We start from the raw sequence: 14,470 nt of genomic DNA on the forward strand, positions 1-14,470 counted from the left end.
GTGTGTGTTTTTATAGGGCAGGGCAGCTGTAACCAACACCTCCAATCTCATCTCATTGATTGGACCCCAGTTGGCTGACACCTCACTCCAATTAGCTCTTGAAGATGTCATTAGTCAAGGGGTTCACATACTTTTTACACCTGTACTGTGAATGTTTACATGGTGTGTTCAATAAAAACATGGTAACATTTAATTATTTGTGTGTTATTAGTTTGAGCAGACTGTGATTGTCTATTGTTGTGACTTAGATGAAGATCAGATCACATTTTATGACCAATTTGTGCAGAAATCCATATCATTCCAAAGGGTTCACATACTTTTTCTTGCAACTGTAAATATTGGAAAAGTTGCTACTAAAGTTTTTATACTAGCAACTTGCATATACTCCAGAACGTTACGTAGAGTGATCAGATGAATTGCATAGTCCTTCTTTGCCATGAAAATTAACTTAATCCCAAAAAAACCTTTCCACTGCATTTCATTGCTGTCATTAAAGGACCTGCTGAGATCATTTCAGTAATCGTCTTGTTAACTCAGGTGAGAATGTTGACGAGCACAAGGCTGTAGATCATTATGTCAGGCTGATTGGGTTAAAATGGCAGACTTGACCTGTTAAAAGGAGGGCGATGCTTGAAATCATTGTTCTTCCATTGTTAACCATGGTGACCTGCAAAGAAACGCGTGCAGCCATCATTGCGTTGCATAAAAATGGCTTCACAGGCAAGGATATTGTGGCTACTAAGACTGCACCTCATTCAACAATTTATAAGATCATCAAGAACTTCAAGGAAAGAGGTTCAATTCTTGTTAAGAAGGCTTCAGGGCATCCAAGAAAGTCCAGCAAGCACCAGGATCGTCTCCTAAAGAGGATTCAGCTGTGGGATCGGAGTGCCACCAGTGCAGAGCTTGCTCAGGATTGGCAGCAGGCAGGTGTGAGCACATCTGCACGCACAGTGAGGCGAGGACTTTTGGAAGATGGCCTGGTGTCAAGAAGGGCAGCAAAGAATCCACTTCTCTACAAAAAAAACATCAGGGACAGATTGATATTCTGCAGAAAATATGGTGAATGGACTGCTGAGGACTGGGGCAAAGTCATATTCTCCGATGAAGCCTCTTTCCGGTCGTTTGGGGCATCAGGAAAAAGGCTTGTCCGGAGAAGAAAAGGTGAGCGCTACCATCAGTCCTGTGTCATGCCAACAGTAAAGCATCCTGAGACCATTCATGTGTGGGGTAGCTTCTCATCCAAGGGAGTGGGCTCACTCACAATTTTGCCCCAAAACACAGCCATGAATAAAGAATGGTACCAAAACACCCTCCAACAGCAACTTCTTCCAACAATCCAACAACAGTTTGGTGAAGAACAATGCATTTTCCAGCACGATGGAGCACCGTGCCATAAGGCAAAAGTGATAACTAAGTGGCTCGGGGACCAAAACGTTGACATTTTGGGTCCGTGCCCTGGAAACTCCCCAGATCTTAATCCCATTGAGAACTTGTGGTCAACCCTCAAGAGGCGGGTGGACAAACAAAAACCCACTAATTCTGACAAACTCCAAGAAGTGATTATGAAAGAATGGGTTGCTATCAGTCAGGAATTGGCCCAGAAGTTGATTGAGAGCATGCCCAGTCGGATTGCAGAGGTCCTGAAAAAGAAGGGCCAACACTGCAAATACTGACTCTTTGCATAAATGTCATGTAATTGTCGATAAAAGCCTTTGAAACATATGAAGTGCATGTAATTATATTTCACTACATCACAGAAACAACTGAAACAAAGATCTAAAAGCAGTTTAGCAGCAAACTTTGTGAAAACGAATATTTGTGTCATTCTCAAAACTTTTGGCAACGACTGTACAGTGCAGTTGGGGTCAGTGTCGCATTGATACAATTGGTGATAAAACAGAACATTGAGTGAAATGAAGTAACTGTGTGGAGCTGTATACGATACGATCATGATGAAGGACATGGCGGGCGTGCACATACCAGGTGGGTGATCTGCCTGGTAAATATATGGGTGAGAGTGTTCTTCCTGCGACAGGTGAACTGAGGATACAGAGCGGTGCACTTCGTTCCCAGGATAACTGAGAACAGTGGGAGTGCAGAGTAATGAGCTCCTTCCACTTGATGGGATTTCTCCCATATTAAGGTCAATCTGGGGAAAGTAAAGAATTTTACAAGGGGCGAGTCCCATAAAATAGGTGCAGAGGACAGGATGAATATAACAGGTGTGACACAGTGAGGGGTATGGTCTGGGAGGACAGGTATTTTCCTCCCAGTGTGTGCTGCTGGTCTAATTTGCAGCCAGGACTGGATTTTAATTGATGTTAAGTGCCGGTCCGGTTTGACAACACCTAGTTGTCCTTAAAAGACAGCTGGGCTCAGCAGCAGGGTGCCTCTGTTTTGGGATCTGAGGCATGGTGCCGTGCTGGAGGGCCGAGAGACGCACGCTGGGAAACAGGCCTCCTAAAGCCTGCTGTGGACCGCTGGCGATAAAGCGGCCAACAAGAACGTGATATTTTTGTTCTGTGGACTTTGCATTGTGTGAACTAACACCAAGACTGTACAGAGTCGTTTTACTTTTGCCTTATGTGTGAATAAACACTGAAGTTTTGCTTTACAAACTTGTTTTCGCCTCTGTACTGCGTCCGCTTACCCTGCCTACCAGAGCGAACCCCCACACCGGGTGCACTTAAGGGTGATTCCTGCTGCCCGAGGAAAATTGTACTGCGTGGGGTCAGCTATGGAATAGTAAATCTACAGAGGTCTTCTAGGATCACAAAACTGATGGCCAAGAAGATGGGTGGGGGTCGGACTCCCACCACCCCCAACAATCAGATGTTTTAAGGAACAGCTTCACCCCCCATTCAAGCGATTAGGAAAAACTTGCAATATCCCTCCCTGCCGTTAATCAGTAGAAGGCATGTAGGAAGACGGACCGATGCAAGGCCCCTCTAAAAGCTGAGGGGCCAAGAGGGCAGAGGGGCCAATATTCTGATCCCCTTTAAAAGGGTTGTGTCATGAAACAAACTTTACCTATGTCAAACCAGCACCCGGATCTGAATACTTTTGTAATTGCATGTAATTAATAATTTAGCATAGCCACTGAGTTATTCAATGAAATGTATCTGTATAGCGCCACCTGCTGTTTGTTCTTTTCCTTATTTTTTTGTCCATCTCACGCTCAGTTTAAAAATTCAGCTGCCACCAGCCATATGTTCTGTTAGAAGCTGTGGACACACCTCTGGAGCTGTGGTAGGGAGAGAGCTGCAGCAGAAAGGACACGCCTCCGGAGCTGTGATAGGGAGAGAGCTGCAGCAGAAAGGACACGCCTCCGGAGCTGTGATAGGGAGAGAGCTGCAGCAGAAAGGACACGCCTCCGGATCTGTGATAGGGAGAGAGCTGCAGCAGAAAGGACACGCCTCCGGATCTGTGATAGGGAGAGAGCTGCAGCAGAAAGGACGCGCCTCCGGAGCTCCAAGCTGAACACAATTTAGCAGAGGAATTGGAAAAGAGAATGTGGAGATCTCTGGATCCAGGTGAGGTACAGGGCCGGTCGTAGCTGTGTTAGATATTTTCGTCATGTTCTATATCATTTCTGATTTTCATTTTTTACATCAATTAGGGCATAACCTCTTTAAAATCTTATCTGATCCTTAACCCCTTTCCGACATAACGATTTTAAGTAGCCATAACTTTTTTATTTTTCAGTTCACATAGACATATGAGAGTTTGTTTTTTGCAGGACAAGTTGTACTTTCTAATGGTTGCGTGGGAAACCACGTAAAAAAAAAAAATCCAAATAGGGTGGATTTGGGAAAAAACATAATTCCGACAGTTTAGTAGGTTTTGTTTTTACAGCAGGACAATTACAACGATATCACATTTATACAGTTTTTCTTGCATTTTAATACCTAAAAATATATAAAATCTTTGGGGATTTTTTCTTTTTTTTTTTTCTTAGCGTCACCATACTCTGACCCCCACCATAAGTTTTAGTTTTTATATAGGGAGCTGTGCAAGGACTTTTTTTTGTGGGGCAATGTGTATTTTTTTTAATCGATACCATTTTGTAGATATATGCTGTTTGGATCACTTTTTTTAAGAGGTTAAGCGATGATAAAAAACGGCAAATCGGACATTTTTTTTTTCATTACATTTTAGGTGTTTAGGCATTTTGTGACAATTTTTTATTTGGGTAAAGGTGAATAATTTTATATTTTTAAAGATAATTAACATGCGATCGTCAGATAACTTCTCCCATAGACTGCAATAAATTACTATTATCGTCCACAGGAGATTCGCTATGTACCTATGGAGTCCAGCGCAGGCCTCAGATCCTTCAGAGGTCTCAAGGCTCCCACAGCAACAGATCTCGGCGTGGGGGAGCCATTCAGGTCAGGGCAGCGCAGCACTCCTGGGGTTTCACCGCTCAGATGCCATGGTCGCAATTGACCATAGCATCTGAGGGGTTAAAAGTTCATGATTGGCATTATCGCCTATAATGGATTCTGCTGTGTAAAATCCAGCTTAGCTCCTGCGCAGGCACTCTCTTTAACATCCTGATTTCCGCTGAACATGTACGGCAGCAGTCTGGAAAGGGTTAAAGAGGACCTGTAATCTCTCCTGACATGCTGATTTAATTAACTACTTGCATCCTCCATGTAATAACAATTCTGGAGCATCTATTCTTATGACTCCATGATGTGCCCTTCCTCTATTATTCCTACTATAAAGTATGACTGAATTGCTAGCAGTTTGCAATTAAGCTCCAGACGGGTGTTACCAGTTGGGAGAGGAGTGTCCCTGCTCAGTGACAATGGCAGCACAGACTGGACCTTCATTGCAAACTGCTAGTAATTCATTCATGGTTTCTAGTAGGAATAATAGAGGGATGACACAACAGAGTCTTAAGAATAAACACTGCATAATTGCTATTACATGGAGAATCCGAGTAGGTAAAAAAGACATATGGGGGGGGGGGGGGGTTACAGGTAGAGATGAGCGAACTTCTGTTTTAAGTTCGGCGTCTAAAGTTCGGGGGCGGGTTAGCGGAGAATCCCGATCTGGAACCGGATATGGATTCCGACTTCCGTTGTGGTCCGTGGTAGCGGAATCAATAATGGCCGATTATTGATTCCGCTACCACGGACCACAACGGAAGTCGGAATCCATATCCGGTTCCAGATCGGGATTCTCCGCTAACCCGCCCCCGAACTTTAGACGCCGAACTTAAAACAGAAGTTCGCTCATCTCTAGTTACAGGTTCTCTTTATGGCAGGGACAAAACACGGCGGTATTTCCATGGATTTACATGTGGATTCTGCACCAAAAATCCATAGCAATTTACTGTATAATACATGAATATGAGGTCTTTAAAACTCCATCTGCAGTAGCAGAAAAATCCACCTGGATGTGGCGTTTCAAAGTCGCAGATGTATAGGGTGAAATCCATCTCCACAACCGCATTGTCTGTGTCAAAAACACGAATCCGCTTTTGCAGCCGTTTGGTATGTGCCATGACAAGTGCCCGCAATGTACACCTTCCCAGAAGCAATATTCACTGGTGTGGCTGCTTCAGTTATTGTCAAAAGCCTGATACAGAGCTCCAAACCCCTGACTTTACTCAGTCACCACTAGGGGGAGCTCAGTGCATACGTATTCACACAGCTCCCATTGCAATTAAAGGGCATCTGTCAGCAGATTTGTACCCGGCTGACCTGTTACAGGTGCACTTGGCAGCTGAAGACATCTGTGTAGGTCCCATGTTCATATGTGCCCGTACTGCTGAGAAAAATGATGTTTTAATATATGCAAATGAGCCTCTAGGAGCAAGAGGGGGGTGTTACCATTACACCTAGAGGCTCTGCTCACTCTGCAACTGCCACGCCCTCTGCACTTTCATTAATAGGACCAAGCAGCATAAACGTCATCACACCTGGCCCTGTTGATTAAAGTGCAGAGGGCGCGGCAGTTGCAGAGTGAGCAGAGCCTCTAGGTGTAATAGTAACGCCCCCGTTGCTCCTAGAGGCTCATTTGCATATATTAAAACATCATTTTTCTCAGCAATGAATATGAGACCAACAAATGCCATGAGCAGGTCAGACAGTTTCATAGGTACAAATCTGCTGATAGATGCCCTTTAATAAGTCTGTATGCAGTGAGCTCCCCCTAGTGGTGATTGCAAGCAGTCATCATTTTCCATTATTCTCTGTAGGTGTGAGCAGGTTGCAAAACATTTAGAATGACTGCTATCATTACACCAAAGTCATAAACCCGAAACGTCACTGCAACTAGGCAGTATACAGTCTTTATAGTCCTTTTATTAGGGCAAGTCTTGCTTTAAATCCATTTACGAGCCTGTTCGCACATGCTGTGAAAGTGCAGACATGGCATTTGAAGAAGTAGCATGTCGGATTGACCTACTGCCTTAGACGAAACCTAGATTTAAATCGGAGGTGTTTCTGGAATGGTTTCCTGCCGTTCATTAGTAATGGCTGCAATGAGTCACTGTATAATATACCTACTTATTCAGTCGACGGGTGGACAATGACGGGATGTCGCCCTCTTGTGGTTCATATCGGCATTATTTCTATAGTTCAAAAAAAGCATCAAGTCATCTGCTGATATACTGCATCGTGAGGTCGATGCTTCTATCCAGGCCACGTCTGACGCTTTGACAGCAGCTGCCTGACACTGGTTGCTACAGTAGGAAATATCAAGTTAGTACTGGCAGATGAAAAAAAGACAAAATTCAGAATTTTATTAAATTGATTAAATATCCCAGAATCAAGTATCATAGGAAATAAATCACCATCACAAAGCAATGATTAAACACCTAAACAGCTAAACAGCTTGGCAAAATCAGAGAAGTCCACGGGTGCACCCACATACCAAAGACCTCACTCAATGCCAGCACTCTCCAGTGTCAGCTACTGCCGAATACCAGTAACGTGATGACATCACTAAAAAAAGTCAGTAGTGACACCACAGGCTGCCACCAAAGTCACACGATGATCATAAATTGTTCTATATTACTGTGGCAGAAATTGCTTTGTGACATCACAAGGTTCTGTCCCTCACATGGTGACATCATAATATCAACTGTTCAATCACTACCAAATACATCAGAGGATGCCAACACTTCCTGTTATAGGACCACAGTGACATCACATAATTCAACAGTTTTATGATGTCATCAACAGTGATGATATCACTGTTTGATACTTGGTCTACAATGTTAGGTACGGTCACAGGGGTTCATACAATTTCTCAGCACGTGCTGTATTTAGACACCAGAGTTTTAAAGGATTTCCAGATTCTGGGATCTGAGCTACACAACGTGCCCCCTCCTCTTTGCATCTCCTCCAGATCCCGATTCATATCACCAACACAAGCCCAGCCCGGGGAGTCAGAAGAGGTCACACACCACTTGGAGTGGTCCTTGTTAGACGAGTAACTGATAGATGAGCCAAAGGAGATTGTCACAACGTCATATGTGTGATATGTCAACGAGCAATTGGACAGAAGGATGCCCCGGGAATTCAACCAGAACTGAACATACAGGTCTGACTTCAAGACCTCGGATACCCATCCTGAATACAGATCTGTGGAGATAATACAGAGTGTTAACAGTAACAGTAACCCGGCTCCTGACCCTCTTATTACCCTGTAACATCTTATTACAGTAACCCGGCTCCTGATCCTCTTATTACCCCAGTAACATCTTATTACAGTAACCCGGCTCCTGATCCTCTTATTACCCTGTAACATCTTATTACAGTAACCCGGCTCCTGATCCTCTTATTACCCCAGTAACATCTTATTACAGTAACCCGGCTCCTGATCCTCTTTATTACCCTGTAACATCTTATTACAGTAACCCGGCTCCTGATCCTCTTATTACCCTGTAACATCTTATTACAGTAACCCGGCTCCTGATCCTCTTATTACCCCTGTAACATCTTATTACAGTAACCCGGCTCCTGACCCTCTTATTACAGTAACCCGGCTCCTGATCCTCTTATTACCCCAGTAACATCTAATTACAGTAACCCGGCTCCTGACCCTCTTATTACAGTAACCCGGCTCCTGATCCTCCTGTTACCCTCTAACATCTTATAACAGTATCCCGGCTCCTGATCCTCTTATTACCCCTGTAACATCTTATTACAGTAACCCGGCTCCTGATCCTCTTACTACCCTGTAACATCTTATTACAGTAACCCGGCTCCTGATCCTCTTATTACCATGTAACCTGGATCCTGATCCTCTTATTACCCCTGTAACATCTTATTACAATAACCCGGCTCCTGACCCTCTTATTACCCCTGTAACATCGTATTACAGTAACCCGGCTCCTGACCCTCTTATTACCGCAGTAACATCTTATTACAGTAACCCGGCTCCTGATCCTCTTATTACCCCAGTAACATCTTGTTACAGTAACCCGGCTCCTGATCCTCTTACTACCCTGTAACATCTTATTACAGTAACCCGGCTCCTGATCCTCTTATTACCATGTAACCTGGATCCTGATCCTCTTATTACCCTGTAACATCTTATTACAGTAACCTGGATCCTGATCCTCTTATTACCCTGTAACATCTTATTACAGTAACCCGGCTCCTGATCCTCTTATTACCATGTAACCTGGATCCTGATCCTCTTATTACCCCTGTAACATCTTATTACAATAACCCGGCTCCTGACCCTCTTATTACCCTGTAACATCTTATTACAGTAACCCGGCTCCTGATCCTCTTATTACCCCTGTAACATCTTATTACAGTAACCCGGCTCCTGATCCTCTTATTACCCTGTAACATCTTATTACAGTAACCTGACTTCTCAGACTAGTATCAGCCGTTTCACATCCCAATACAAACAATTCTCACCATCTCCAAATCTTCCATCTTTGGCAAAACTTGTGAACTGCTTGCCCCCAGCTGAGGTCAGGGTGACTTGCCGATTCCATGGTGACTTAGTAACTTTCTTCTTCATTGCTGCAGACATTAGGTCAGGTAGGTCGTCACTGAAGGTACTGGGAATTGAGGAGTCATAAGGGGTGATGGTGTTGTACAAGAGCTGGGTGCCTATGACACATAGAAAATGTATGAACATCAATCCTTCCTGACCTGCAATATGTGTAAAGCTTTGCTCGCTACTTACCAATCTCTATGAACTGTGCATAGGGGTAAGTGACGCAGATGAAGGACTGACCATTTTTAAAGGCATTTGAGGGCCAGTCATACTTCTGTGAACTCAGTGGTGGGAAGTGAGGGGTGCTGTGTACGAGCCAGAAGCCTTGCTTTTTGTCGAGGAGAACGACACCTGAAAAAAGATGATGATGGGTGTCATATTCATCATCAACGTGCTCCTTTAAAGGGGTTCTGCACCTTCATTTAACTGATGATCTATCCTCTGGATAGATCATCAGCTTCTGATCGGCGGGGGTCCGACACCCGGGACCCCCGCCGATCAGCTGTTTGAGAAGGCAGCGGCGCTCCAGCAGCGCCGCGGCCTTCTCACTGTTTACCGCCGGGCCGCCCGCCCACTGACGTCACGACTTGTATCAACTAGAGTGGGCGCGGCTAAGCTCCATTAAGATGGCATGTGGAACCCCACCACATCAAAAGATTTCTTGCAGACGAGCTAGTGTCATGCACAGCTCCCGTACTGACCTCCCAGCACTCATGGGTCGCATAGCATTATATTGATTTATTAGGCTATGTAACCCTTAGAGGTCTGGAATGTACTGGACAACACTGACATAATGCTGTCAGTGTTATCCAATACATTCTAGAACTGTAAGGGTTACATAGCATCATAAATCAATATAATGCTATGCGACCCCAGCAGTGCTGGAAGTGCAGCGTGACACTAGCTCGTCTGAAAGGGGTTGTCTCACTTCAGCAAATGGAATTTATATTGTAGAGGAAGTTAATACAAGGCACTTACTAATATATTGTTATTATGCATATTGCTTTCTTTGCTGGCTGGATTAATTTTTCTATCACATTACACACTGCTTGTTGCCATGGTTACAAACCATCCTGCAATCCAGCAGTGGTGTCCGTGCTTGCACAATATAGGAAAAAGCACCAGCCTATGTGTGCTCCCATGGTCCCGGCCACCAGAGAGGCTGATGCTTTTTCCTATAGTGTGCAAGCACAACCACCACTGATGGATCGTATAATGCAGTGTATAATATTAAGCATTTCACATCCGGGCCATTTCCCCCTTCCTGACAGAGCCTAATTTTGCAAATCTGACCTGTGTCACGTTATGTGGTAATAACTTTGGAACGCTTTTACTTATCCAAGCCATTCTGAGACTGTTTTCTCGTGTCACGTTGTACTTCATGACAGTGGTAAATTTGAGTCGATATATTTCACCTTTATTTATAAAATAATCCAAAATTTACAACAACAAAAATTTGAAAAATTAGCAATTTTCAACATTTCTATTTCTCTGCTTTTAAAACAGAAAATGATACCTCAAAATATTTATTACTTAACATCCCCCATAAGTCTACTTTATGTTGGCATCATTTTCGAAATGTCATTTTATTTTTTTAGGACGTTAGAAGGCTTAGAATTTTAGAAGCAATTCTTAACATTTTTAAGAAAATTTCCAAAACCCACTTTTTAAAAGGACCAGTTTAGTTCTGAAGTCACTTTGTGGGGCCTACATAGTGGATACCCCCCTAAATGTCCCCATTGTAGAAACTACACCCCTCAAGTTACTTAAAACTGATTTTACAAACTTTGTTAACCCTTTAGGTGTTCCACAAGAATTGAAGGGAAAATGGAGAACACATTTCAAAATTTTACTTTTTTGGCAGATTTTCCATTTTAGTCCATTTTTTTCTTTAACACATCGAGGGTTATCAATCAGCTAAACAAAACTCAATATTTATTACCCGATTCTGCGATTTACAGAAACACTTCACATGTGGTCGTAAACTGATGTAAGGGCACACGGCAGGGCGCAGAAGAAAAGGAACGCTGTATGGTTTTTGTAAGGCAGATTTACCTGAACTGGTTTTTAGATGCCATGTCCCATTTGAAGCCCCCCTGATGCACCCTTGTAGAAACTCCCAAAAAGTGACCCCATTTTGGAAACTAGGGGATAAGGTGCCAGTTTTATTGGTACTATTTTGGGGTACATATAATTTTTAATTGCTCTATATAAAAAAACATTGTTAGGCAAAGTAACCAAAAAATGGATATTTTGGCAGTTTTTATTTTTTACAACATTCATCTGACCATTCAACACTATCGGAGTTTTAAAAATAGAGTGCTGGCTTGATTATTTCATAACTCCCATAGCAGTGAACGGAGAGCATGTGCCATTAAAGCCCATCTGTCAGCAGATTTGTACCTATGACACTGGACCGACCTGTTACATGTGCGCTCGGCAGCTGAAGGCATCTGTGTTGGTCCCATGTTCATATCTGTCCACATTGCTGAGAAAAATTATGTTATATTATATGCAAATGAGCCTCTAGGAGCAACGGCGGCGTTACCATTACACCTAGAGGCTCTGCTCTCTCTGTAACCGCTGCAACCTCTGCCTGGTCTTGTCAGGACGCGGCAGTTGCAGAGAGAGTGGAGACTCTAGGACATGAATGTCAAACTCATGGCCCTCCAGATGTTGCAAAACTACAACTCCCATCATTCCCTAATAGCTGTAGTATGCCCAGGCATGATGGGAGTTGTAGTTTTGCAACAGCTGGAGGGCCACGAGTTTGACATCCCTGCTCTAGGAGTAATGGTAATGTCCCCGTTGCTCCTAGAGGCTTCAGCTGCCAAGTGCACATGCAACTGGTTAGCCAATTTCAAAGGTACAAATCTGATGCCCTTTTACCCTTTCTACCCCAGAGGTTTTTTTGTTTGTGTGTTTTCGTTTTGCGCTCCCTGCCTTCCCAGAGCAATAACTTTATTTTTATTTTTCTGTTCACATGCGGGATAAGTTGTACTTTCCAACGCCACCATTTAATAAAAAAAATCCAAATGGGGTGGAATTGAAAAAAAAACAAAAAACTATTCTGCCACAGTTTTAGGCTCCACCGCAATTCTGTTCTGCATTTTGCTCTAGTTCGGGGGCCCTAGTTCTCATGATTGGTGGGGGTCCCATTGCTAGAACCCCCACCGATCTGTTCTCCCCTATCCTGTGGATAACTTGCACCTACCAGAATACCCGTTCAATATCAGATAGGCCAACCTCTTTAAATGCACCAAGGGCGGGTCCACGTTACTCTGTGCACCTTTTCTCCTCCTTCATCCTCTGCCAGCTCTTCTTCTTGATTGACAGGGCCAGGTAAGATGACTATGCAGGAACCTTTCAAGAAGGAAAGGGAAGGGCTGGCAGAGGAATCAGGAGGAGTGAGGGTGACAGGGTGGTTTAGGCCAGCCCATTTAATTTTAGACTAGGGCTATGGTAACAGGGTGACCAATAGTAGTGGTGAAAACCAGTATTATTGCAACCTTACGGGCCACCTAGGAACCATCACAAGAGGTCCGGACCCGAAGTGCTACTGCTTCAGTACAAGTGTTCTCCTGTGGTTATATGTAGAATGGTTAAGAATCGGGGTGACGTGTTTGGGCACCTTTGGTGTGGCCGCGGATGGCATTGGATCCATTCACAGGAGGCTGGTCATTGTACAGCACATAAGCCACGTTCTGTAAGGCAAATATAAAACTTAGTACACTTGAAGAATAAACATGAAGTGAAATAAATTCCAGTAATTCAGCATAATCACAGAGGTGCCAGATTATACGACATAATGTGAGCGGATACAGGTCTAATACAGACTAAGGGTCCATTCGCACGTCCGTAGTGTATTGCGGATCCGCAATACACCCGTCCGGCACCCCCCTTAGAACTGCCTATTCTTGTCCGCAATTTAGGTCATGTTCAATTTTTTTTTTCCGGAGCCGCGGACCGGAAGATCGGGGGAGCGCTCCGAAAATGCGGACGCATCCATTCCTGCCCCATAGAGAATGAATAGGTCCGCACTCCGGAACGGATGCGGACCCATTCTGCGGACGTGTGAATAGACCCTTATCCTGCTGCTCTGCTGACACACAGGCGCCATGCTGCCTCAGCAACGTGAGCTCAATGGCGGCCCATCATTATACTTCTGCCAATCTGGCATCGGGATTTATTATTTGATATGCTGGACTAGCAAGATTAAGGCTGGGTTCACACCTGAGCGTTTTACAGCGCGTTCCTACGCGCTGTAAAACGCACAACAGGCAAGAACCAACGATTCCCTATGGGAATGGTTCTCACCTGGGCGTTTTACAGCGCGTACGATCGCGCTGTAAAACGCCCGACGCTCAAACAAGTGCTTGAGCTTTTTTTTTGGCGTTTGTCGCGCGTTCCCGCACATAGATATTCGGGAACGCGCGACAATGTGTGCACGCCTGTCTCTGTATGCGCGATTGTAAACGCCCGTACAATCGCGCATACAGAGCGCTCGTTTCAGAATGCTCAGGTCTGAACCCAGCCTTAGAGAACACTGGATGCCGGACTACTGGACCTTTACTCCATAAGTACATAAGGTAATGAAATACTGAAATCCTGGTGTTAACCCCTTAAAGGGGCTGTCTCCTCAGGGATAGAGCATCAATATCAGATCTGCGCGGGTCCAACACCTCCTCTGCCATTAACATCAGCACAAAACCTGTGCTGTGCTGGGAGTTTCGTAGCATGGGTTTCATGGCCGAGCCGCTGCATGCCAGCCTCACATCACCAAGCACAATGTGTAAAGCACGTCACACCGGACTCTGGAGCGGTAGAAACATCTTCTGTGGAGTGATGAAGCACACTTCTCTATCTGGCATCTGATGGACAAGTCTGGTGAATGCCAGGAGAACATTACCTACCTGACTGCATTGTGCCAGCTCTACAGATGGTGGAGGAGGATAATGCTATGGGGGTGTTCTTAAGGCAGGGGTGTGGAAATCGTATCGCCCGACGCCCGGGACATGCAGTTTCGGGCGCCGGGCAGGTAGTTTGTTCAGTAGCTTAGCCCTGCTGCGGGCAAGTAGCAGGGCTGAGATGGCTTTGTTTACCGGAGCAGTGCACGCAGTGTATCGGCGACGAGCTGGGCGTGGAGAGGCGTTCCCATGGTGATGGGGACGCTTGAAGTTAAAATCTAATGGTATATTCTAAACCCGAAGTGTTCCCATGGTGATGGGGACTCACCTCTGACAGGGCGCTGCCATCCGCGGCACCTGAGGGGTTAATTGCGCGGACGGCAGCTCGCTGTCAGAGGTCGGGTGCCGGGAATGCTTCTACAATGTTTGCATTGGTGGGCAGTGCGCCCTCCCTGGTATTAAAATCATTGGTGGGCAGCAGCAGTTCCGATCGGAGTGCCAGCAGTGTAATGCTGTGGCTCCGATCGGTTACCATGGCAGCCAGGACGCTACTGAAGTCCTGTCTGCCATGGCCAGTTACTCTG

General features: G+C 44.9%; 1 protein-coding gene across 3 annotated transcripts in view; it reads right to left on the reverse strand.

Moving 5' to 3' along the window:
* Positions 1-6,734: 6,734 nt before the first annotated feature.
* The window catches only part of DNASE2 (deoxyribonuclease 2, lysosomal), a 69,530-nt gene continuing 61,794 nt past the window's right edge, over positions 6,735-14,470 (reverse strand). For all 3 annotated transcript variants that reach the window (XM_044278952.1, XM_044278954.1, XM_044278951.1), the window contains exons 4-7: positions 12,611-12,683; positions 9,169-9,330; positions 8,895-9,092; positions 6,735-7,604 (exon numbers count right to left, since the gene is read on the reverse strand). In XM_044278952.1, the coding sequence (XP_044134887.1) occupies positions 7,270-7,604; positions 8,895-9,092; positions 9,169-9,330; positions 12,611-12,683 (768 nt within the window). In that variant the 3' untranslated portion in view covers positions 6,735-7,269. The remainder of the gene's footprint in view (positions 7,605-8,894; positions 9,093-9,168; positions 9,331-12,610; positions 12,684-14,470) is intronic.

This window comes from Bufo gargarizans, chromosome 2, assembly GCF_014858855.1.
Source record: "Bufo gargarizans isolate SCDJY-AF-19 chromosome 2, ASM1485885v1, whole genome shotgun sequence".
Taxonomy (NCBI): Eukaryota; Metazoa; Chordata; class Amphibia; order Anura; family Bufonidae; genus Bufo; species Bufo gargarizans.